The sequence below is a fragment of the Lichenostomus cassidix genome, chromosome 3 (assembly GCF_008360975.1).
Source record: "Lichenostomus cassidix isolate B80296 chromosome 3, HeHo_3.0, whole genome shotgun sequence".
Taxonomy (NCBI): Eukaryota; Metazoa; Chordata; class Aves; order Passeriformes; family Meliphagidae; genus Lichenostomus; species Lichenostomus cassidix.
In genome coordinates this window covers 66,312,266-66,336,008 of record NC_139483.1, presented here as the reverse complement: position 1 = coordinate 66,336,008, position 23,743 = coordinate 66,312,266, and the positions used below count along the sequence as shown (strand labels likewise).

The window sequence follows — 23,743 nt, the reverse complement described above, 5'->3', positions numbered from 1 at the left end:
GAAATTCCTGCAATATGGATTTAAAGACAAGTTAAAAATAACACTGCATTTCCAGCAGCAAGATTTTAAGAATCAGATGTCACCCTACCCGACCTCAATTAAGTCTGGCTGAATCTGCTGAAGCAGCTGGATGGGATCAAGCAGGGTGTGAAAATCTCTATTCTAGCAGTGGGCAGAGAAAAGAAGACCAGTTGGAAATTTCAGTGTGAAGCTGGTTCTGTATGAAGTGGAGAATTTCAAGTGTGAATGCGTGTATGTGTTTGTGCATGTGCTGGGGAAAGTAGGGTTGGCAAGGGAGACAGAGGAGAGCTTTGTGTTCAGGGCTTCCTCTGACACAGCTCAGCCTGTTCCCTATCTCCCAGTTTCACTTCTGAATGTGCAGGAACATGCGGTGGCTCCTTGTTCCCACCATCTTCATCATCCCTTGTACTCAACAGGTAAGTTCATTAAAAAGAAGAAAAGGATTTCTCCCTTCCTCACCTTGTCATGGTTAAAAGTTTTTATTTGCTTAATGATGAATTAAATTTCAGATAAGTAAATTCCTCATAAAGAATAAGGAGCAATTCTCTACTCCTGACTAAATTTCATTTGCAGCTTATTTACTGCATCAGTCACATTTTGGTATTTTTTTCTCTCTGTACATTAATATGACTTGGTGGGAAGAAAAAAGTGCTAGGGAAGCTTAAATTGTCACTGACCTTGCTTGCTTTCGTTTAAATTTTTTTTAAAAATTTTTTTTATATATTAGCACAAATGACTATCTGATGTAGTAAGAAAGTACACATCTTATCCATGCTCATATTCTATATATATACATATGTATAAGTTTATTTGCAAATATGTATATATACACATAGCGGTCTGACTTCAGGCTACTTTTACAAACAAGAAAGGCACCTGGGCTGTGTTATACTTTATTTCTAATGAGAAAATTGTAAGTGATAGCTTTTGGGAAAGGCATTTCTGTCAAAGGCCAATTTAATTATTTATTTACTTAATTTTGAAAATGCACTTTACATGCAAACAGTGTATTTTTCCTTTACAATCAAGATGAATATCAATAGGAGAATTTTCAAATGGCGGTTTCCCTCCACTTTCTGCTTATTTAAAGCCAGACTAAGATAACTGAACATTAGTGATAATACATTGCCTACTTTTGCTATTTGCTTATTTATGCCATGCTGACCTTGTTCAATCTTTAAAACATAGGAAAACAAACAAGACATGAAGGGTTCTTACACAATGGTCTCATTTTCTGATCTGGCCACAGGATCAGGAAAAGTATGCAAAGGGGCTAGTGTGATGTGAATAGCTTTGGTATAGAAACTTGGTGAAGCACAAATTAGAAAAATATTTGACCTATAAACTGTACAAGCAAACTTTACATTTTCATTGTAACATAATTGATATGCGAAGATTTTTCATGTAAACCAAAGTTCTCAGTGATTCCACAGTTAAAACTCTCAGATATTTGCCTGATGGTGTTTTTCTTACTGTGTAAGAAATTTGTAGTCTCACACCTTGCAGCTCACATCTTTCTCTAAAAAAAGGAGAGAAAACTCCCCTAAGTAGAAGTCTGTAGGTTTAAAGCATGTTTCAATTTGTAACACACATTAAACATATTGGTTGAAGCACATAAGATTACTTCCTGCTGCATATACTGATTTTGAAACATGATATCTGATTCAAGCCCCATAACCTCATATTGCTGGCAGATGGCCAAATTCCTGATAATAATAATAACAATAACAATACTCTGCTTCTGAAGAAAAAAGCAGCAAGGAAGTGTTTCCTAAAACAACCATATTGTCTTAAACACTGCTAAATGTATGGGAATACCTGTGTGCCTTGTGTCCAGAACAATAATTTAAGAACCTTTCTATTCCAATGCACACACTCATCAAGTTAACATTATGATTTACAGGAAAGGCTTAGCTGCCTAAAAAAAGTATACTCAAGTTAGTTGTTTCTGTGTTATTGCTGCATTTAGGTAAAAAGGATTAGAAGAAATCCTTTTACAAATGACACATTTATGAAACTATCTTCTTCATACTGCATGGAATACCCCATGACATTGTTTAACATCCACTTACTATATGAATTGCCTATGTAAATTAATATCTAGCTTAAAAATCATTCAGCCAAAGGAACTTGAAAGCTGCTACTTCGGAGCTTCATTAGTAGCTGCAGATTAAGATATCGTAAGTATAGTTGTAAATGACCATGAAAAATGGAAATTAGTGGTAGAAAAAAGCCTTTTAAAAGGTCATTTACTACTGCATGCAATTAAGCCAGCTCAATTATGCTGCAAGAGCTTTCCTGGGCTATGACATATGAAATACTGAATTCTACAGATACTTCCAGTTTGAAAGTTGAGCAGCAAGGAACCTCAGCTGAATGACCCCTTTCCCAGCTTTCCCTCAGCATCTCTGCTGGAGGTGATTTCTACATCAGTAGGGCCTTGCAGTTTGGAGGAACAGAGGGAAACTGATAGGCTGGGCTTCATATGCCCAGAAAAAAATATAGGATATATGTTTTGTTTTTCTTTTTTAAGCAAGCTTGATGGTGCTACTGGCATCTGACGAAGGGCTGGGTCTTGTTTCCCTTTTGCTCTTTGGGCAGTCAGAGCTGTGTGATGAGAGTGGCTTCCAGGCCTTATGTTGTATAGTGGCCAAGTGCTGTGCATGCCCCCACTTAACTGTGGAACCAGAATGCATGGGGAATAACTGTACCATGACCTGCATTTCTGCTGAAATCAGCAACATGAAAAGATTTGATGCTAAGATCTAAAGTGCTAAGTTTTAGATGTAGTTCTTATAAAAGGCAGATAGACTACAGCTATCTCAAATAGATCCTTTCACACTGTGCTGATTTAATCTGCCCCCACACTTCAGAAAAATAAGCCCATCAAGAATTACTTCGGACTTCCTTTACTTAAAAAAAAAAAAAGAAAGACATGAATTCTGAGACAGAATGTGTAAAACAGTAAAGTCTGGCTAGATCTTGACTTCCTACTGCTGATACAAATCTCTTTAATGAGATATGTCTTTGCTCTGTAAGCCCTGGATTCAATGAAGGCTTAGTCATGCAAATAAATGCACTCTTAGAAAGTGACCTATTAAGCTCAGTACAACTACTAGCCTCCCTTATTAGGATTAATTTTTTGCGTCTAGCACAAGAGCATTTGTAAATATTATAATGCTCCTTCCCAAGCATCTACTCAAATTTTGGAGGAAAAGCAACATTCAAAAGAGGTTCCCTATTTTAAAAGGATTTTGCCATCAGAACCAGCACACAGGACTGTGGCTGGCTATAAAACAATGTGAGGAATCAAAAGCCAATTAATTTGATTGGTGTGTAGGAAGGAATACTTACAATAAAACCACCATCTACCTTAAAACACTTTTTAAAAATTTTTACTTCTATTCAGTTTTTTTTCTATAGAAGGCAAAGACAAGACCGGTGAATTGTGTTTTGTATAAGCAGTAGGCCAAGCTCACTGGTGGAAAAACATCTCAGTGTATGACACTGACTGATGAAAATGGTCCTCTGCCTTCCACCTAACCCTCACAGCCTGTCTCATTTCTTGATGTTGTGAGATGAGAAACGTTACATATTTTCATGCAACTTGACAGCTTTTTCCATCTTGACTTCATTTTATGCTATTCCAGCTTCACATAATGCATTCAGTGCTCAAAATGGCCCACTGTGTGTAAGTTTTTCCACAGACCACCAGAGCAGCCCGGAAATAAACCTTCAGAAAGCGGTGAAGTCCAGCGCAAGGAGGTTTGTCGCTGGCCGTGCCGATGCCCGCCGGTGCCAGCCTGCACCCCTGGGGTCAGCCTGGTGAAGGATGGCTGTGGCTGCTGTAAGGTCTGTGCCAAGCAAGCAGGAGAGACCTGCAATGAAGCAGATGTCTGTGATCCCCACAAAGGGCTCTACTGTGACTACTCGGAAGACGAGCCTAGGTATGAAACAGGCGTGTGTGCATGTAAGTTGCTCTTTCACATTCCCTTTATGAAATCCAGGAGGGCGGGGACCAGTAAGTGAATGATTTTGGAGGAAAACTCTGCTTGCAGGTGTTGCACAGCTCTGTGCTAAGGAATTTATCCTATTTTAGTCCCACAGCTGCGCTGTCAGAGAATGAGATGAGGGCTGGGACTGTATTTAAACTTAGCTGCATTAGTGAGACCAGTTCATTGTGCACAAGCCTGTTATTGGCAGACATGTTGATGGCTGATTTAAAACACTGTGGATGCCATAAAGACTGACTGCAATTTAGCACTCTCCTTAGCAAGACCCACGTGCTCCTCCTGTGTTAGTAACTGTTGTTCACCATTTTCAGATCTGGTAGCTGTAGGATGTGAGCTCAGTGGAGTTTATTATGCCAACGGGCAGACCTTTCAGCCTAACCCGCTTTATAAGTGCCTGTGTGTCAGTGGTATAATTGGATGTACCCCTGCATTCACACCAAGATTAGCAGGAAGTCCCTGCACCAGGGTCACAGGCAAAAAGAAGCCCGGACAATCCATTTGTGGCCTGGGACAGCACAAGCAACTTCAATCAACCAACTACAGACTGATGTCAGGTGAGCCTGGCTACTGGTAGACTTTTATGTACATGAGCCTTTCTGCAGTTAATGCCCCTGGCTCCAGCAGCCAGGCATGCAGCGCACTGGCACTTGACCAATTCTTGCTCAAGGCCTTTGCCAGGGTGACTGTTGAGTCCCACTTACCCCTCTTATTCTCATTTCTCTAAACCTAATGAATGTGAGAACCAAAAAGGCTTTTGGCTTCTGTCACCAGGGAATTGGCCAAAGCATCTTTCTGCAGAGGTTTACTAGCCATTGGATCAGCCCAATTAGGGATGCTGGTGGACAGCCATTTTACAGCCTGGGAACTGTCCTGCTTTCTCCTGCTTTGTGGTGTTAGGGAGTCTTGGTTTCCACATACATACTTACATTAACATGATACAGGACTCTTCTGTCAATAGAAAGCAGAAAATTATAAAAATTGCCTTAGTGGCTTTCCCGCACTCACAAATTTTAGGTCGCTGCAAGAACAATATTCCCCCCAGTTTCCCCCTCTTCAGTCTGCCCAAAAGTATTCACAAGCATGCAATTCTGGGTCAGATGACATTTCCTTTAACTTCATTCTTGCTCTGCTGCTAACACTAGTTCTCTTTTCCACTCTAAGGAAGCACCATTGTCAGAAGCAGCTATGCCAGCCCTTCCCTGGCCACAGCTGCCTACGCTTGTGCCATCTCCTTGCATGTACAACTTTTCATGGTGAAAGTCATCTATGTTACAGCTAATGCAGGTACCAGAAAGCAGGGCTGTTTATATGGTGGCAGCTTGAATCACCACCATGGATCAATAAAATAAAACAAAAAAGATTGTAAAGCTTATCAAAAAACCTTCATCAAAGACTGTTGAGTAGATGCACATAAGTCAATCAATCTGCAGATAAACCGACCTGCTTACAAAATCCGAAGCCCAGTTTGGACAATTTCTCACATGTAAGCAGTGGTTATGCAAGTAAGCCAAAGTAAAAAAAAGTTTATCTTCACTTCAAAATCATGATACAATATTTATATCTAGTATCAAAGCCTTTTAACAGAAATATATTTATTGCCATTGAATAAACAGGCACTCGGTAAAGCAACTGACTTCAAGTGAAGAGAGATTTAATTCTAGAGAACAATGCTAATCTGATTGAAGAGAGACCATAACACACTGAAAACAATGGCAACCAAGCCATTTGAGCCTCTGAAATAGATCTCACCACAAACCTAATTAATGTATTTCAGATATCTGGAGAACAGCATTAAGCCATTTACTTTGCAGTCTTTCAGTGGATCCCAAAGCTGAAGTCCAATCTGCAGTAACTCCTTCACTGTCGGCAACACAACAGCATTTATTCTGGAATTTGGATCAGCTGCACAGCATAACCTTGAGAAAAGACACCCAGCTTGCAAAGCACACTTTCTATTGGGCTCCATTCCACTTTCTATTGGGCTCCATTCAGGGACCCAACACCCTGTCCCTGTGGTGGCTGTACATGCTGTAGGATGGTGTTCTTTGGGAATCTTCTTATGAAAAACACCTTGAAATTTTCTTCAAAGTAAAGTCTTCCCCCCTCCCATTTCCCAGTCCAGCAGAAGTATCTTGACAACCTGTCCAGAAATTTCATGGATGGCTCAATGAGCTAATATGTATTTTCAAAAGTACTTTTTCTGTTAGACTGGATACAAAGTGCTAAGTTTCATTTCACTCCTCTTGCTTTGTTTTCTGGCTTTCCATTTCAATTTTATTTACCTAATTCAGACACACAGGGATGTAACTAGGTCATACTTTAAAAATGTACAAAGTATAAACAACCATTTAACTTCCCTTTATTTGTTACAGATCCATGACAGGCTTTTAAACTGCTTACTTCAATAAGATCTTTAAATCGCTGTCTACTTTCCAAGTATTCTAGAAAGTAGACAGCAATTCTGGTAATTCTGCCTGTGCTCTTACATAAATGCAGATTCCACATAGTTTTTTGCAGAACTCTTCCACTGCAATTTTGTTTCTTTTTTTAAGTATACTCCACCTAATCGAGCCCTCAGCCTCCTTAGTGGCATCTAAAAGTGATTGGAGAATTTTATTCCTCAATACAAGAACTAAAGTATCATCAATATCTACAAAGACACAAAACACTAATGTTTTCAGCAGCCTTTACAAGCTATGTGTGGCCTGAAATAAAATAAAAATCTGGACATTTCATAAAAATTCCACAATTAACTCTCTCCACACAACATTTCCATCACATAAAACTAAAAGGTCATACAATACATGCAATTTCATAGTCCTTGCTAGGATCTGAGTATCCAGCGTCAGCAAAGTTTAACTGCCGCTCAGCTGAATTTTGCATAAGTGTTATTTACGTCTCATTTTTAGGTTTACCTACAGAAGTACCTTCATGAACAGAAATCCAATTCTTACCTAGTATTTTCAATTCATCCTTTTGGGGCTGCATAAATAAAATATTGCTGTCTTAGCTTACAGAAGCTTACCGCTAGTTTTGAAGAAAAAGTGCCTCATACAGGCAACTCCCTGGACACCCTGTTCCAGGACCTGTGGCATAGGCATATCCAGCAGAGTGACCAACGACAACAGAAAATGTGAAATGAAAAAAGAAAGGCGATTATGCTTCATCCAGCCTTGTCTGACCAATACGCTGAGGAAAATAAAGGTATTTTCTAGCATAAAATTAATTTCTAATAGAAAATTAAAACATTGGAACTAATGGAAAAATGGATGTATTAGCAAGTACTAATAAAACATTTGCTTCTTTTTTTTTAATGGGTTTTAAATAACTCTTCTATATTTACTACCATCAGTCTTCAGGTTTCAATAGAAAACTACTGATGTGCAATTTCAAACAAAAGAATATAATGTCCTGAAATAAAAGTCTCGTAATGCTGACCTGATGCGCAGTCACTCTGAAAATATTTTCTATTTGTTGACTGACAAAGGAAAGATCAGGCAGCTTTCAGACTGAGTAACTGTCAAGATATTTCTAAGTAAATGTTGCAACTTTTTCTTACATGATCTGCTTTTAATGTTCAGGGTTTTCTTTGTTTTAATATTAAAGATTCCAAAGGGAAAAACATGTCAACCAACTTTCCAGCTTCCAACAGCAGAGAAGCTAGTCTTTTCCGGATGCTCAACTACTCAAAGATACAAACTAACTTTCTGTGGAGTGTGCTTGGACAAGAGGTGCTGCACTCCTAATAAGTCCAAAATGATCACTGTACAGTTTGAGTGTCCCAACGAAGGCTTCTTCAGCTGGAAGATGATGTGGATAACATCGTGTGTGTGTCAGAGGATTTGCAGTGTTCCAGGAGATATATTTTCTGAACTCAAACTCCTATGATGAATTACACTGTTAACTGTAACACATGGAGTGCAACAGCACATTCACACCCTGAAGAGTCAGCATAACCTCCTGCCACAGCAGTGTTTATAATGAAACTACATAAGTGAATATTCACTCATTTATTAAATGGCACCTAGAAGGTGCAAGAGGGCATCTTTTTAAATGTAACTGTTTTTACATGGACACATACATTCTTGAGAAGGATGTATCTAACGCCAGTACTACCCAAACAAGAACTTTTGGTGATTAAGAAAGGCAGAGCAAGACAGCTTCACACCCCACTATAACAATTTGTTACCCACAAAGACAAATACATGCTCTAACCTATTAGGAAAAAACTGCCCTGTAATACTTAATCTATCATTCTTCATTCTTAAATTAACCTTTTCTGCTATACATTTGCATTAGTAAAACACATCAATGCTGTTTTGAAACAGAAGTCATTAACTTTAAACTCAGACTGCTTTTTGCAACAGATGGTCTTTCTCCAGTGTTGTGGATATAAACACTGCATGTGAAAAGGAACAAGTAAGTGGGCAACTGCAGATAATAGACACAAGATTTTAAGAAAACTGCTATTTTTAGAACAGTTTCTTAAAAAATCCTCGCAACAAATGTTATCATGTTATCTCAACAATACTTTATTGAATACTTCTGGGCACGCATATACATTGAAAATTGTGCTTACTTACATATCCACTCTAAATCTGCTAGAAGGACTTCAAGAAATCATTGTATCAATCCATTCTGATCTGTAACAGTTCACTAACAAGCAACTGGAAACAGCTGTACATTCTATTTTGCAAAAGTTCTTACTGTAATATAAAAAGCTACTTACTCTGGTAACTATAAATATTAAAACATCTATTTTATTTGCATTCTTTCAAGGCTATAAACTTTCTTTTTCCAAATGGTCATTATAACTTCATTATAAGTGCATGTTTCTCTCTGAGGTATTCTGTATTATCTCAAGTGCAACTCAGCATTCATGAATACAAATCATTAAAACTTTAATTAATATTCCAAGCACAATACTTGAAACAAAATTAATTTTGTTGAATTTTCTGTTATTGCCAACTTTGGTATCAACTCAGAGTGCTCTAATATAGCTAAGTACAACATAGACGCAAAAATATTAAAGTGAGGAACATAGCTTAGAGCATTGTGAAAAATCTAGTGCAAAGTGTAAGAAAGCAGTTTCATTAGAGACTTGCTTTCATCTTTGAAAAGACTTACATGGGCTTTTCTTCTCTTCGTAGTAGTTGCTTGTTAAAAACTAAATCTTGCATTGGTGATCATTCTTTGAAGCAAGACCTACCTTTAGTTTATGGTTAAGTTGAAAGTCTGAGAAAAGAATTACATTTTTGGCTGCTACAACCTCTCCTCCTTTTCTTCACAGCGTATGTGTGTCAATTTACTCCACAGTCAGGGCTAATGTCCTTACCAGCCACAACTAGGTGCCTTCAAATCTTTTTTACAGGCATAGCTCATCACTTAATGAACCTCTTGAAGTAAGGAAGCTGTTGTCCTGCTTCCACTTTGGAATTACAATAGTCAGGCATGATCCAAGTCATCCTGGTTAACTGAAGTGGCTGGATGCTTAGGGAAAGTGCTTTGTTTTGTTGTTTTTTTTTTTTAAATCAGCTCTTCTTTCTTTAAACAGCTATCTTCAGTCTTGAAGGATCTATTCTAGGCTCACCTTTTGTAGCGTCCAGTTCATTGTACTCTCCTATTAGGTCAGACAAAGAGGATATAGCTTCAGAAAAACAGCTTTGCTCCATCCCATCTATTTGCAGATAATGGTGAAGGTGAGCCTATGAGAATAAAAAAAACCCAGCGTTATCCTTTTCTTGGCACCTAATTGCTTTGGCTCAGTAAGTACCATTTAGCCTGCACTGAAGGGGCGAGTGCAAGCACTGCAGAAAGGAGACTTAGAGAATTATATCATGATATCCCTTGTTTAAATACTTTGCAACTTTGGTAACAATCCCCTAGTGAATTACAGTCAGTATTACTGATTCCTTAAACACCCATCTTTTCACACTGCCTTCTTGGGTACACTTGACCAACTGTGCATTGTGTTTACATGGCAGGATTTTGGTAGCAGGGGGAGCACAGGGCTGCAGGGGTGTCTTTTGTGAGAAGGTAACAGGAGCTGCCCCCATGTTGGACAGAGCCATTCCAGCCAGCTCCAATATGGACCTGCCACTGGCTGCAGCTGAGCCCATCAGTAATGCTGGTAATGCCTCTGTGACAACATATTTAATGAGGGGTAAAAATGCTGCACAACAGCCTTGAAAGAGAAGATTTAGGAAAATGTGAGAGAAACAGCCCTGGAGACACTAAGATCAGCAAAGAAGGAACAGAATTGGAATTCAGAGGCTGGGAAGAAGGCAGTGGAAGGGGATGGAAGTGTTTTCAGTTTTGGTTTTATTTCTTGCTGTACTACTCTGCTATTCATCGGCAATACATTAATATTCAGTATGCCAAGTCTGTTTAGCCCATGACAATAACCAGTAGGTGATCTCTCTATCTTCACCTTGACCCACAAGTTTTTCATTGTACTTTTCTCCTGTTCTGCTGAGGAAGGGAAGTGAGAGAAAGCTTGGTGGACACCATGGTTTAGGTTAGATATTAAGACAAAATTCTTTACTTTGCACTGTAACAGGTTGCCCAGAGAAATTGTGGATGCTCCATCCCTGGAAGTGTTCTTGGCCAGGTTGGATGGGGCTTTGAGCCACCTGGTTTAGCAGAAGATGCCCCTGTCTGTGGTAGAGGGGATGGAACTAGATGATCTTCAAGGTTCCTTCTAACCCAAACCATTCTACAACTCTGATGTTGCCAGATAGGTACAGATTAATAAGGGCTTTATGCCTTTTAGGCAGCAACTGTTGGTATGATTCTTTGACTGGTAACATGAATAAAACCCTTGGGCTGTTAATTGTAAGCAATCCTTTTGAGACACTAAGATTTGATTTCCAAAAACACAAGATGCTAACAATTTGTGACTATGGATGTTACAATGATAACAGTTGCACCTTTTTCTTGTAGAGCTTCATAAATCTGTCTTTGAGTTCAATGAAAGTTGGTTTTACACAGGTGTTGTTTGCTAAAGCCAGAAGGGAATGGGAATGGCCCACAGGAGGTACTGAACACAAACCAGTTTTCCAGCCCTCTTGATTCCAGGACACAAAGTGCAGAGAAGGCTTCAACCTGTGATACAAAAATGTAGTTACCTAAGGAATACAAAGAACACAAAAGCTAAGTTTCCTTTCTCAGCTAACAGTCTGAAAAGGTTAACATTTAAGAACACAGGATTAAAGAGAAAAGTTATAACTATCACTGTAAATAAGACATTTTAGACTTCAGACTAAACCATTGTGTCTCTGTTTTAAATTTAAATTGCAAACATCAATTTTATTTTGTTAATTTAATGTACTGGGATTTGAAAAGCAAAGTTACAAGTACCTGTTTCTATAAAAGGGACTGCAAGCACTCTGAGATTTAGTAAAGGGGCAGATTAATACTGTGTGGGAACAATCAGTCTACCTGTAGTTTTGAAATAAGTAAAATACTTTGGATCCTCAGAAATTTTCCCCATGCACCCCTGTCTGCTTATTAATTCCATTTTGTATGTGAAGCTTTGCCTGCCTTTCCTGTTACATCTATGTAGACCAACAGTGTAAAAGGTAGAAAATGGGTGCTACCAACACAGAGCTGTTAAAATAAGGATGATTTCCTACCTACATGAAAGTAACTATGAAAGAGAGGAGGGGCCTTCTGTTTAGCAAAAACAAACTCCTACTACAGAACTTATTCTTCCAACATCCTTTACTGTTGGGAGACCCCTGGAAGGCTGGGCTTTACTTTCTTTTGCAATTTTGAGACAGGAGAGCACCTCCCTTTATTTGGAAATCCAGGAACACTATGACTTATTTTCACTCATTACATAAGTTAATTATGTTTTCTTCCCTTTCAAAATTAGGAAAAGTATGTTGGAGTAAACTGATTTGGTATTAAAACTGTTCAAAGGAAAAGCTGGAATGCTCTGGATAACAGCCATCAGTTTCAATACAAATCCCATGACTACTGTGTGGTATTACAAACCTTTCAATATTTCTGCGAAGGTCTGAAACCTGCACATTTCCTCGAACAAGAAGTGCACAGGCAAGGTAGAGGCTGTGTTTTGGATCTGCTTGAATTAGTTGATGATCTCTGCTGAACGCATCTGAGAACATCTGATCCAACCTGGGTGAGAAGAAAACAGTTATCTACTCTTACTACAGTAGCATATAAAAATTTTTCAGAATGTCCACCTTCAGGGTTCAAAAGTTCATAAAATTCTGGATAAAGGTACATTTAATCCAGGACCAAAAATGACAATTCAAACCTTTCTATGTACATATAGTGGTATTAGAAGTTTCTAGGAACACAATGGATATATTTTTTTCCTCTCTTCTTCCTCAAGTTACAAGCCACTGCTAAGTCAGAGAAGTTGCCTTTCTAAAGGCAATTTGAGTCCAACGGTTACAAAGTCTTAAAATTATGTAAAGGGATCTAACTACTTGGGGTTCTGGCTATGTGGCAATTTGAGTGGACAATCTCACTGTGACGGATCTGACAAGGAATATCAAAGTGCTGCTGACCCTTAGAGAACTGATTATCTGCCTGTTACACTTCATTATTTAAAAGGATCAATGAGTCATAGACTGTGTTAATTTTGATTAATGATTTGGGAAAGGACAGGCTATACATACTTGTCTAGTCTACTTTTTCTAATTTTATCACACATGACTGCTTTAAAAGATGACACTGAAGATCATATTCTTTCTGTCTTCACTTCCTTAACCAAGTTTCACTGTACTATGGGATACCAAAGATGGTGTTCTGTGGACCCACAACAACTAAACTATTCTTTCCATTTGTCCCAAATGCTCTACGTTTATCATCTCTATTTCTTTTTTTTTATATCACCTCTGCCACAATCTGCCTATTACAAAAAACCAACTAATTAAAGGAGACAAAAATATTACTGTTCTCACTTCATTCTGAAACATCTTTGACTGACCATCTCCCCATAGTCTGCTACCTTCCCCCAGCACTGTACTGTCTCCTCAAGGTATGTTTTCAACAGATCTGACTGTCACAACTTGCCATTGGAAAATAAGGGTGGTCCTGCCCTCTTCTCCACTTTGCATACTTCCATCACTTACCCTTAGCTGCCTCTATCACCATTTGGACATTTTGCTGACTGAACATAATGCAGTAAACCCAGTAAAATCTATTTTAACTGGTTATTTTTCTGCTATGTTAGAGGGATAAACAGCTCACAAAATTTGACACGTCAGTTGATCATTACAATAAGATGTTAAACAGGCTCACTGCACTCACTGCATCTCCAGACTGAAGTAAGATGCTGTTATTTCCCAAAGAGTCTAGTTAATCCCTTGTTTGTCTTTAGAGTATTTTGCCTGTCAAGTGCAAACTGTTACTCAAAAGAACTTGTGGTGTGGGTTCTAAGTAATACATTTTCCCAGCAGAAACACTTCCAGCAGAGATTAAAGGATGTCAAGTTTACTGGCTCAACTATTACACAGAAAAGGGATGACAGATGTTCCATAAATCAGCAGGATAAATTTGAAAATGTGGCAGATGTACAAGTTTCAGAACTTCCACCCTTAGTTTTGCAACAGAATGGAATTTTTTAGTGAAAACTATGAAAGAGTCAAAAATTAAGCTTTAAATGTGAAACTCCAAAAATATTTTTTCTTACCTTCTAGAAGGTACATTAACATCTGCCAGTGTATACAGAGGAGTCAAGCTTGAAACCAAATAATGAAGCCGAGGAAATGGAACCAAATTCATGCTGATTTCATTAAGATCCATGTTTAGGGAACCTTCAAATCTAGCAGAGCTGAAAAATTAACAAACTGTTATGACACTGCTATAAACTAAGTAAATCACTTCTGTAACGTAAACTTCCATGAAATCTATTTTTCAGCTGTTCTGTACAATAAAACTGTAAACCAGCACAGCATTCAGGCAAGTGCTCAAGTATAATTACAAAACTTTCACATCTGGCAGTAACAGTGCTATGTCTTATTTACTTATACTTCCCATTAAAGAACAATAAATTACCAAGAATGATTCCATGTTTCCCAATTGTAGTCTTTAGCACTGATTTTCAGTATTAATAAGGATTAGAACCTGTTAATACTGGTTAATTAATACCACTATTACCAAACAGGCTATAATAAAACACATGTGACTTAACATTCCTGACAAGCTGTTCAAAAGAAAAACAGGCCAACACTCCAGAAGTATATTTCTTGCAGAAATAGACAGTTAGGATCAAAAATGATCTGACAATATTTATAAAATAATACAACTGGCCTAGAAAGGCAAATCTCTGGGCTCCATTAAGCACCAATGGAAGACAATATCCTTCTGCCTATAAACTCACTTCAGTTTTAAGACTATCACAGCTAAAGCAACACCACTCCAATCTGAATAGCTCCAATACTTTAGCATTTAGTAACCAATTCTTAAAAAGAGATTACTCATACAGAATGAAAACCAATTAATATTATTCAAGTTGATACAGGCCTGCATATTTACAGCCCAAACCACATTCAGCAATACTACTGTGTTACAGAGGAATAACTTGTAACCTTACCTTGTCAGGTTCAGCAGCAAGTTGGCTACGATGTTATTCATTGCATCAAATGGCTTCTCTTGTAGTGTTTTTGCACTGCCTGCACTTGATGTCACCAAGCTGTTTTGCTTCACAGTTGATCCCAACTTTCCAGAATTGATCATCTGATGAATTTTATTAACGATCTCAAACAGAGACTTTGAGAGAGGAAAAAAAGCACAGAAGTAGTCTTGAGTACAGAACTTTCAAATTCAGTACTCCAGTTTTTCATTTCTATTAATCTTGAAAGTTCAGACATTATACTGTTAGCTCAAAGATTATACCTTTGATACATCCAAGTCAAACTTTTGAGCAATTCCAGTTGACTGAAGTGTTTCTAAAAGTCTGTGCCATATCATAAATATGCACACAGCTCAACTCAGAAGTTTGAATTTTATTCAACTATTCAAAATCCTTATGAAAATTTAAAAAGCAGTTTTAGAAGGTAACACCTGTGAAACAAAAAATATGGTCTCCAACTAGATTTCACTTTCTCTTGCTTTTTTCATAAGCAAACAGTAAGACAGTCACCAAAGCTAGATTCAAACCAGTCTAGCACTTTGCAAGCTGAGGTATATCTATGATTCCCATATCACTAATCAGCACAGTTAAGTTTGTTGGAATCTGGAGAAGTTAGTCATTTCTCTTGCAGCATCCTACTCATACTATGCACAAACGGATTGCTAAAAGAAGACACTCTGTCTCAGTAAATAGAAGCTTTTCTCTGTTTACCTTGAAATACACATGAAAAAATTCACTCTACTTTACTTTGAAGGAGCAGAGCAACTTTTTAGTGATACCCATGTTAATTTCAAAAGCTTGCAAGTAGCTTAGAAGTTCAATTATTACTTTAAAAAGTGAAATTATGCTTTTGGAGACCTGGTACTCAAATCAATACAGAAAAGGAAGAGTCACTTCCACGTTCTAATAAAAAAAATACAGAAATAGAATATTATTTCTTACTTCATTCTCTATTGGTAGCACACAGTCTGCATGTTCATTAAGCTCCTTCATAGCCAGAACACTGTTATATGGAGAGGTAATAACATCATCTTCACCAGAGGGATAAACTGAAGTAACAAATCTATATACTTCTGGGAATTCCTCCTCAAGTAAATTTAGGACAAAAGTTCCAAGACCAGATCCTGTCCCTAATTATGAATGAAGACAGAATGAGAGAAGACAGGTTCCCCACATTATCTCAGGCACTAAGACTCAGGTAGGAGACATACAACTTTTCAATTATATATGTTAATGAATATTTTCTACGGCATTTGGCTGACAGTAGAGGTTATTCAACTGTAATTAAGGCAGGAAGGTTTTTCTCAGACAGGAAAATAATTAAGTAATAAAATTATTTCCCAGTATGCCAGTCAGGATGAAGTATACAGTCTCAAAAATTTCTGCAAACCATAAAGTCCCATTATATAACAAACATTTTTTTGACCGAGTATTTCTACTTCTTATTTTCAGTTCTTTAATTTGAATTATGAAACACAACATTTGCTTAAAAGCACTGAATTGCTCCAAACAATTACTTATTTTCCTTTTAAGGTTTCTTTATGAAGCTTTCTCATTCTCCAGTAACAACAGAACTGCCCCTTCCCCCCCCCCACAAGCTTTTTTCCTCTTTAACACTACAGAACACAGCCATGAGTTCAAAACAGAGAACTGAACTGGGGTCTTTTTCTGAATATTCAGCTACATTCTCAGTGGCAGACAATTTAATCTGTGAACAAGACAGCAGTTTTCACAATAACAGAAACAGTATCTGCAGGGTCTCCGGAATTAAGCAAGTGGCCACAAAAAAAGGCCCTTGACAAAATACTTGCTTCATATTTAGAGATATTTTCTGTGTCTTTTTCCACATCATAACCAGTTATAATACATGCTGCTCCCAGGTTTCTGGGGTAGGAAGGCTTAGTGGCAATGCAATAATGACAAAATTGTCACTGCAAAGGAGTCTCCCTTTTGGCTTATTAACAAAGTAACTAGATTGGATTAAAAAAAATATGTAGAAGGAAAACAGCAAAAAAAAAGTTTTTCTAAAGTTAAGCAACATTAGACGTCTCCTTCAAAGCCTTTTGGAAAACTCTTTCCCCACAATTAAAACCAAGTTGATTATGACAATGCTGTCAGTGTTCAGAGGTCACTGACCCTCCTGATCAGTAATACCCCAGTGTTTGTCTTTGGTACCTGTCCTGATGTACTCACTGCCTCATCTTTAGAATTTTAGCTGCATTTTTGTTGTGGGTAGCACATTAGAATTCCTCAGTGCTCTAACAAAACAAATAATAAATAATTACTGGTCCACTTCATTGGACTATGTTACCATACCATAAAAAGATTACTTACCACCTCCCATTGAATGAATTACAAAGAAACACTGTAGACAGTCACAATGTTCAGCGGTTTTCCTCAGCTTTTCCACTATGTTTTCACGGTACTGATAGCCATATATCTTATGGCCTACAGCCCTGAGGATACGAGAAGTACTTTAAAAAACCCTTCAACAATCAAGCTTTCAATTTGTTATTTTAACTCCTTCTATGTGACATTTTAGAGTTCTGAGTGCAAAGCTGGGTGCAACACCTCATCTGTGACAGTTTCTAAGCTGTAACTACTAATGGGAACATGGGAGTCAGGACACTGTTTTAACTTTGAGGATGCAAACAGCACTAAGTTCACAACTTTGGAGTGTACACTTATTATTCTGTACTGAGAAGGAAATAAACTCCCACACTGGATGATCTAATTGTAATAGTGACATGAAAGCCATATAGTCCTTAACAATAAGGATACCACTATGCAATATGTGTACAGATTCATCTTTTGAGTACTCTGTGAATCAGTTGCTACTAGTACTAAAAAACCTCCAAACAACTAATTTTCAACACACTTGTCTGCTAGATGGTAAAGTTACAGAATGTTTTATTCCCTGTATTGCACTCTCTTTTAGTACATTTGCTGGTGACTTGCTTTCCAGTCTGTAGTCCATTGAATATTATTAGAGTACATTAGGGTCTCCATGAAAATTTGGAATTCATTATGTTAATCAATCTTTTTCTGAATTTCTCTTTTGGTAATGTAGTTTATACACACAAAGCCAGACTCTGTGGTGCTTAGAAATCAGAAGTGCATTTGTTCATATATCTCATTTCCACGGTAGTTGCACAGTCTCAAACTAGATTATGGCTTTGACTAAGCAATGAAAGCAGCTGAATGCCAAAGAAACAAAAATAAAAAGCATGTTTTTTTGTAAAGAAAATCAAAAAAGAGGGAGAAAAAACCAGATGAAATGATACATCAGCAGAATTATTCTTCTGTAAGAGCCTTTTCAAAGCCCTCCTCCAGGCAACAGTGACTCCAAGTTTGCTGTTAAAATGCTGCAGCTCTCCAGGTGCAGAACGACGCAGAAAGCTACGGTTATCATTTCCCCTTTCAAATGCCATCTAATTAGCTGCTAAGAAATGTGCTCTAAAGAGGTTCTCACCAGTTGTTTCCTGAACCAGAAACATCTGTGATGAGCTGCTTGCTATCAAACACATCCCTCAATGGTCCCTGTAGAATTTCATTTACCACACCCTCCTCCATGTCAATCAACAGTGCCTTTGAGAATGGAAAGAATAAAATTCGGTCAGTAAGCAAACCACCCTTGAAATAATCACATAAAGAAATATAAAATTATTTACAATATAAAAGGAATTCTGTTTCTACTCTGCTCCAGAGTAACCTTTTTTCCCCTCAGTTATTAACTATGAGACCAACTAGATTCATCTTAGCTGTTTGCTAGAGGTTGTTCGATAGGACAGCATTTCAAATGATGAAATTTTGTTAAAATTTTATAATATTCTGCCCCAATACTTAAGAATAAAGAAATTAAAACCTTTTTATGTTTCAAATTTCCTTGCTTCTTAATAATTTAAAGAGGCTCAAAGAAATCCTTAGAAATTTTCCAGTCCTTAGAAAATTCAAATAAAAACGTAGCAATGTCTGTAATCATTTTATTAAAATTTCAATTTAAATTACTCATCAAGACTGGCAGCAAACTGCATTAATAAAAGTTAATATTAGAAATTTTCCTATTCAAAGCAGTATTTAAACCTGTATGCAATTTTCAGAATTTCATGAGAATTCCCGCACAGTTGGACATAAATATTCAATGTAAAGAGTGACCTTTATAGATTGCCTTACTCGTGCTTTTAAAGAGTAGATTTTTCCTTTGTAAATATCAGGACCATTATCACCACTTCTGAAAAAAAAATAGTAACAGAAAGATCTAAGATCAGATTCATAGCATAATATATATATTACAATTAAACTTACCCTTTTGTATTTTTGTGTTTGGAGGACTATGACAATGCAAACAAACAAAACCACCCTGAACATGCTGCTAAGAGCTCATAATTCCTGAAAGTAATAAAACTACAGGACACAATCTCAATCAGAAATATCCTAAACATTACTTCAAGAAGCTGAAAAGACAAGCATTAAAGTTTACTCTCAGATACAGCCTCTGCTCTGCAGGAATTCTTCAGGCATTGCAAAACATTGAAAAGATTATCTTTAACCAGCACGTGATATGAGTATCCACATCACACAATGGAAAAAGGCTCCCCACGAGCTTTTCAGTGGGGTAGTACAACACTGTGCTTGTGCTCAAGGTGTGAAAGCTCTGTAAGAGCACCAGCACAGTGCTGTGCTCGACTTATCCTGCTTATTATGATTTACCAGTTCAGCAATCCTGCTGGGCTGACATAGCCAAATCTTCCTTCTTTCCCAGGACTGGTTGTACTGAGCCAACATAGCAGACTACACGTTATGTTACAATCACATTTTTTCCAACTCAAAGGATGAGACACTATGGTCTGGCTAAACTATATTCAACACAGGGGAAAAAACACAGGGATACTGGAAGATGGATCTTATTTTCCCCTCCAGTAATTATCCAGTCTGGGAGCTGGCCAAGCCTAAATTTAAAGTATGTCTTAGACCATTCTACATTCAACCACCGTTATATTCACAAAACATCAGCTAAAATTCTCTACAGTACCAGTGTTCTGAGTCTGCAGAGTCTCATCAAGAACAAGGGGAGGAGAGTACAGGACTGCACTGGATTCCTCAAGGATTTTCCACCTTCTCACTTAGAGATGGTCTCCAGACATTTCTCATTAGGTGAGCAGCTCACAGCAGCCTCCAATACCCATGTGATTCCCCTAGCCCACACAACAACCTGTAGGAGTACACTACAGCACTAGTAAATCCACTGAGAGATTTTCTCTTCAGGGACTAACAAAATTCAAAGGGGAAATAAAACCAACCCCAAACCATTTCTCTTTCTTACTATTGCCTTCGTGGTCTTTTATGCCAGACCACACCTTCAATCACTTAGATTCAATTGCTGAAAACAATCCTCATGTTCCTAGAACCATGGGATAGCTTGAGTTGGAGGGACCTTAAAGATCATCCAGTTCAAACCCCACTGCCATGGGCAGGGGCACCTTCCACTAGACCAGTTCCTCAGAGAGAAAACAGATGTTCCTATTGTAGCCAACCTGTCAATTACAAATTTGGTGGTTTCATCTGGCACATACAGAAACAGACATTTTTTTATGATCAAATTTTCTTGGTTTAAAAAAAAGAAAAAAAAATTCTAGGAAATGCCCATAATGAATGACAATACTGAACTTCAATACATTTGCAGTGTTCTTTCAAAGAAGTAAAATTTGAGACTAAACAGTTTGGATTTTAATGCTGTTCTAGTTAAAATCACATGCTGTACTGCAACCTTTTCATATAATGGAAGGAAACAGAGGTCGGTCAAATGTTTTTTTTTTTTTAATTAATTAAAACAAACAGGATATCCCAAGTACACATTTCCTTCTTGCAAACTGCAAGGATTTCTGTAACTGGACAGATAAGAGCTGACTAATGCTTTTAAAGTATGAATTAGTTAACTTATAAAAAACAATTATAGCTACTACTCTGTGTAATAAAATAGTCAGATAAGATTTAAAAACTGTCAGTCTTTTCTAAATATCTTATATACAATTCCTCTTAAAACTCTTCAAGAAATGCTGCTCAGTTGGTATTCAGAAGGCACACAATCTGAGTATGATTTGCAATGGCAAAAGCTATCAGATCCTGACTATCCACCTTTGGGACAAAAGGAACAGAAAACAAACCCAAACACTTTCAACACATTTAACTACTGAAGTATGTATAGATAAAATGGAAATGCAAAGATAAGGTTTTGAGGAGAATACAAAAAAGCAAAATCTTTTTCTAGCACAAGCTAAATATGACTTGAAACAAAGAAAACTCTAACTTAGGTTAAGAGAAGGTACTACAAGCGTTGATCTACTGTGTTAAGCTCTTGAGCTGCTTGGTAAGAACTTACCTTGTATCTACGTTCCTAAAGAAACTGCTTAAGGCTTCATCATAAATTCCTTTCTGAAAGGAAACAACACCAAATGATGTGTAATGTCAATAATTCTCAGTGCTTTTTCATGGAATAATTTAATTTGGAAGGGACCTCTGAAGGTCACCTGTCAAACCTTGCCACTTGAAACTGAGTGAACATCTCTGTTGAATACAGCTAGCTCTAGTCAGCTCTAAAATGAACATTTCATTGAAACATCAGCTTATTATTAAAAACTGAGAGAAGAATGTAATTAGGAAATTAATTTTTCAGCACAAGATTAAGCAACTGCAGTAGTTTGCTGCAGATCCCAATGCAATTATTAAATTGAAGAGCTGCTCTTTAGCTGACTCAGTTCATCACTGATACAACTCTCAGTTCATCATGGGCTCCATGACTGTGATACCAATACCCATGGAGTTCTGTGAAAAGGACACCACATCACACTAATTCTTGAATTCCCTGTTGAGAGATAGCACAGAAATTACTTATCCCAACACAAAGTAAAGAGATCTGGCAAGTTTAAATACCTTAAGTGCTTTATAGAGACAGCAAGAAAAGCATGTTTTTGTTCAGGGTACTCAGCACAATCCTATGCCCTCCTTATGCTGCTATTTTGGTCAGTAAAACTGTACAGCAAGTCATGCCATGAGCTGAAGTGGAAAACAGTGGTGGGCTTTGGGAGCGTCCCCTTTTGTTTTACTGCCAGTGGCAAAGTAGCTGCACTGAAGAGTCCTCTCATGTTGCTAACTGCCCCAAACCTGGTAATGCCTGGCTGTAGGGAGACATCCTGAGCTTTTCAGGGTGGAAAGGCTGGAGAAAGCTGACCAGAATTAGGGATCATAGAATCACAGAATATTCAGAGTTGGAAGGGACCCAGAAGGAACATCAAGTCCAACTCCTAGCCCTTGAGACACCCCAACAGTCACACCATGTGCCTGAGAGTGTTGTCCAAATGCTTCTTGAACTCTGACAGGCTTGGTGCTGTGGAGTCTGCTCCCGTGCCCAACCACCCTCTGACTGAAGAACCTTTTCCTAATCCATAACTTAAATGTTCCTGACACAACTTCAGGCCATTCCCTCGGGTCTTGGCACTGGTTACCACAGAGAAGAGATCAGTGCCTGCCCCTCCTCTTCCCCTCATGAGGAAGCTGCAGACTGCAGTGAGGTCTCTCCTCAGTCTCCTCTTCTCCAGGCTAAACAGACCAAGTGACTTCAGCTGCTCCTCATACAGCTTCACGTTAAGATCCTTCACTATCCTCGTGGCCCTTCTCTGGACGTTCTCTAATAGCTTAATGTGTTTTTCTATATTGTGGTATCAAAGCTGCCCCCAGCACTCGAGGTGATGCTGCCCTAGTGCAGAGCAGAGCAGGACAATCCCCTCCCTTGCCCAGCTGGCGATGCTGTGCCTGATGCCCCCCAGCACACAGCTGGCCCTCCTGGCTGCCAGGGCACTGCTGATTCATGCTCAACTTGCCACCAACCAGGACCCCCAACTCCCTTCCCGCAGCGCTGCTTTCCAGCATCTCATTCCCGAGCCTGGACGTACATCCAGGGCTGTCCCATCCCGGGGCAGAATCCGGGACTTTCCCTTGTTAAACTTCATACGACTGGTGTCTGCCCAGCCCTCTGATTTAACCAGGTCTCTTGACAGTTAACCTTACGATTTGTTTCACGGTTAGTTAAAGGGCACAATAACCCGGGGTTGGCTTTGCTCGCAGTGAAACGGCCTTAGTTTAACCAGACAAACTCAGCGCTCCGCAGTCACAGCGACGAAGGCGGAAGGCAGCGAGCGGCGGCTCGCCCCGGCCAGCCCCGTTACCTTGTTGACGGCGGCGTGTTCCCGCAGCGCCAGGTCCCAGAAGCGGCATCCCACCTGGTTCCCGCACTGTCCCACTGCAAAGGGGAGAGACATGGCTCAGGCACAGCGAGGGGGCGGCGAGAGGTGTGGGCGCCACGACCCCCTTACCCTGCACCACCACCGACTGGGTCATGGCGGGGCCGGCGGCGGGCTCCCGTTTCGAAGTCGGCGCCCGGAAGCCGCGCCCCCTGAGTTCCTGCGGTGGAACGTCCCAACCGTTGGCTCAGCCGCGGGCGCTCCCCGCCTGCCCGCCGCGAGTGGAACGTGCCACTAGGGAGCGGGGGGGTGTGGGCTGTGGGTGGGTGAGGCAGCGGTGGGGGTGAGGAACTCAGGCACTCGGTGTGTCGTGAGGGGAGCCTGAGGGGGCTTGCAGGGCCTCGGCTGAGGCCCAGGTAAAGGAGGGCTGACAAAGACCTGAAATAAAGTCTCTGTACGGGAGAAGTATTTCCATACGCTACAGTTCATTGTCCTTTATGGCTAAAAATGATGCGATAAAGAAGCGCTTTATTTCCCCCAAATGCATAATTCAGGGAGGTGGTGTGAAATGTGCTAAACGGTATGAAAATACAAATTAAAAATTAAATGAAAAAACGGCCATTTGGAAATGCTGTAATGTAGCCTCCCACCAGGCTTGCCCATTAAGCTCAATTTCATATTTCTTGTGCATATAATTGTCCACAGTGAAAAAACGAAGAGTGTAGAGATGCTGCTATCTCAGCATGGCAAGACTGATCCGCAACACAGCTCAGCTGCAAAATCATGGAATCGTTAAGTTGGAAAAGACCTTTAAGACCATCAAGTCCAACTGTTAATCTAGCACTGCCAAGACCAGGACTAAACTA

At 39.0% G+C, this 23,743-nt stretch overlaps 2 protein-coding genes across 3 annotated transcripts; one reads left to right on the top strand and one right to left on the bottom strand.

Annotated features, from left to right (window-relative positions):
* The first annotated feature begins 225 nt into the window (after positions 1–225).
* Positions 226–7,922, top strand: CCN6 (cellular communication network factor 6). Its single transcript, XM_085056142.1, has 5 exons — positions 226–437; positions 3,718–3,991; positions 4,346–4,588; positions 7,045–7,238; positions 7,641–7,922. Exons 1-5 carry the CDS (start codon positions 375–377, stop codon positions 7,920–7,922), a joined length of 1,056 nt encoding a protein of 351 aa, XP_084912268.1. The 5' UTR covers positions 226–374.
* Positions 7,232–23,163, bottom strand: TUBE1 (tubulin epsilon 1). Of its 2 annotated transcripts, none has more exons than XM_085056140.1 (12): positions 23,010–23,163; positions 22,863–22,936; positions 21,020–21,072; positions 18,814–18,871; positions 18,113–18,228; positions 16,975–17,096; positions 15,583–15,770; positions 14,602–14,777; positions 13,699–13,839; positions 12,033–12,173; positions 10,964–11,138; positions 7,232–9,739 (listed from the first exon to the last, which is right to left on the bottom strand). In XM_085056140.1, the coding sequence occupies exons 1-12, from the start codon at positions 23,032–23,034 to the stop codon at positions 9,581–9,583; spliced, it is 1,428 nt and encodes a 475-aa protein (XP_084912266.1). In that variant the 5' UTR covers positions 23,035–23,163; the 3' UTR covers positions 7,232–9,580. The 2 variants fall into 2 exon arrangements, with proteins under 2 accessions (XP_084912266.1, XP_084912267.1); XM_085056141.1 differs by having other exon boundaries at positions 7,232–9,654.
* Between the last annotated feature and the right edge of the window lie 580 nt (positions 23,164–23,743).

Coding starts and splice junctions, on each gene's coding strand:
- CCN6 (XM_085056142.1), top strand. CDS start 375: ATGTGCAGGAACATGCGGTGGCTCCTTGTTCCCACCATCTTCATCATC. Junction 438..3,717: donor TCATCCCTTGTACTCAACAG/GTAAGTTCATTA, acceptor ACTGTGTGTAAG/TTTTTCCACAGACCACCAGA. Junction 4,589..7,044: donor CAACTACAGACTGATGTCAG/GTGAGCCTGGCT, acceptor TTGCTGTCTTAG/CTTACAGAAGCTTACCGCTA.
- TUBE1 (XM_085056140.1), bottom strand. CDS start 23,034: ATGACCCAGTCGGTGGTGGTGCAGG. Junction 17,097..18,112: donor TCTGGTTCAGGAAACAACTG/GTGAGAACCTCT, acceptor TCGTATCCTCAG/GGCTGTAGGCCATAAGATAT. Junction 12,174..13,698: donor GTTAATGTACCTTCTAGAAG/GTAAGAAAAAAT, acceptor CTTCTCACCCAG/GTTGGATCAGATGTTCTCAG.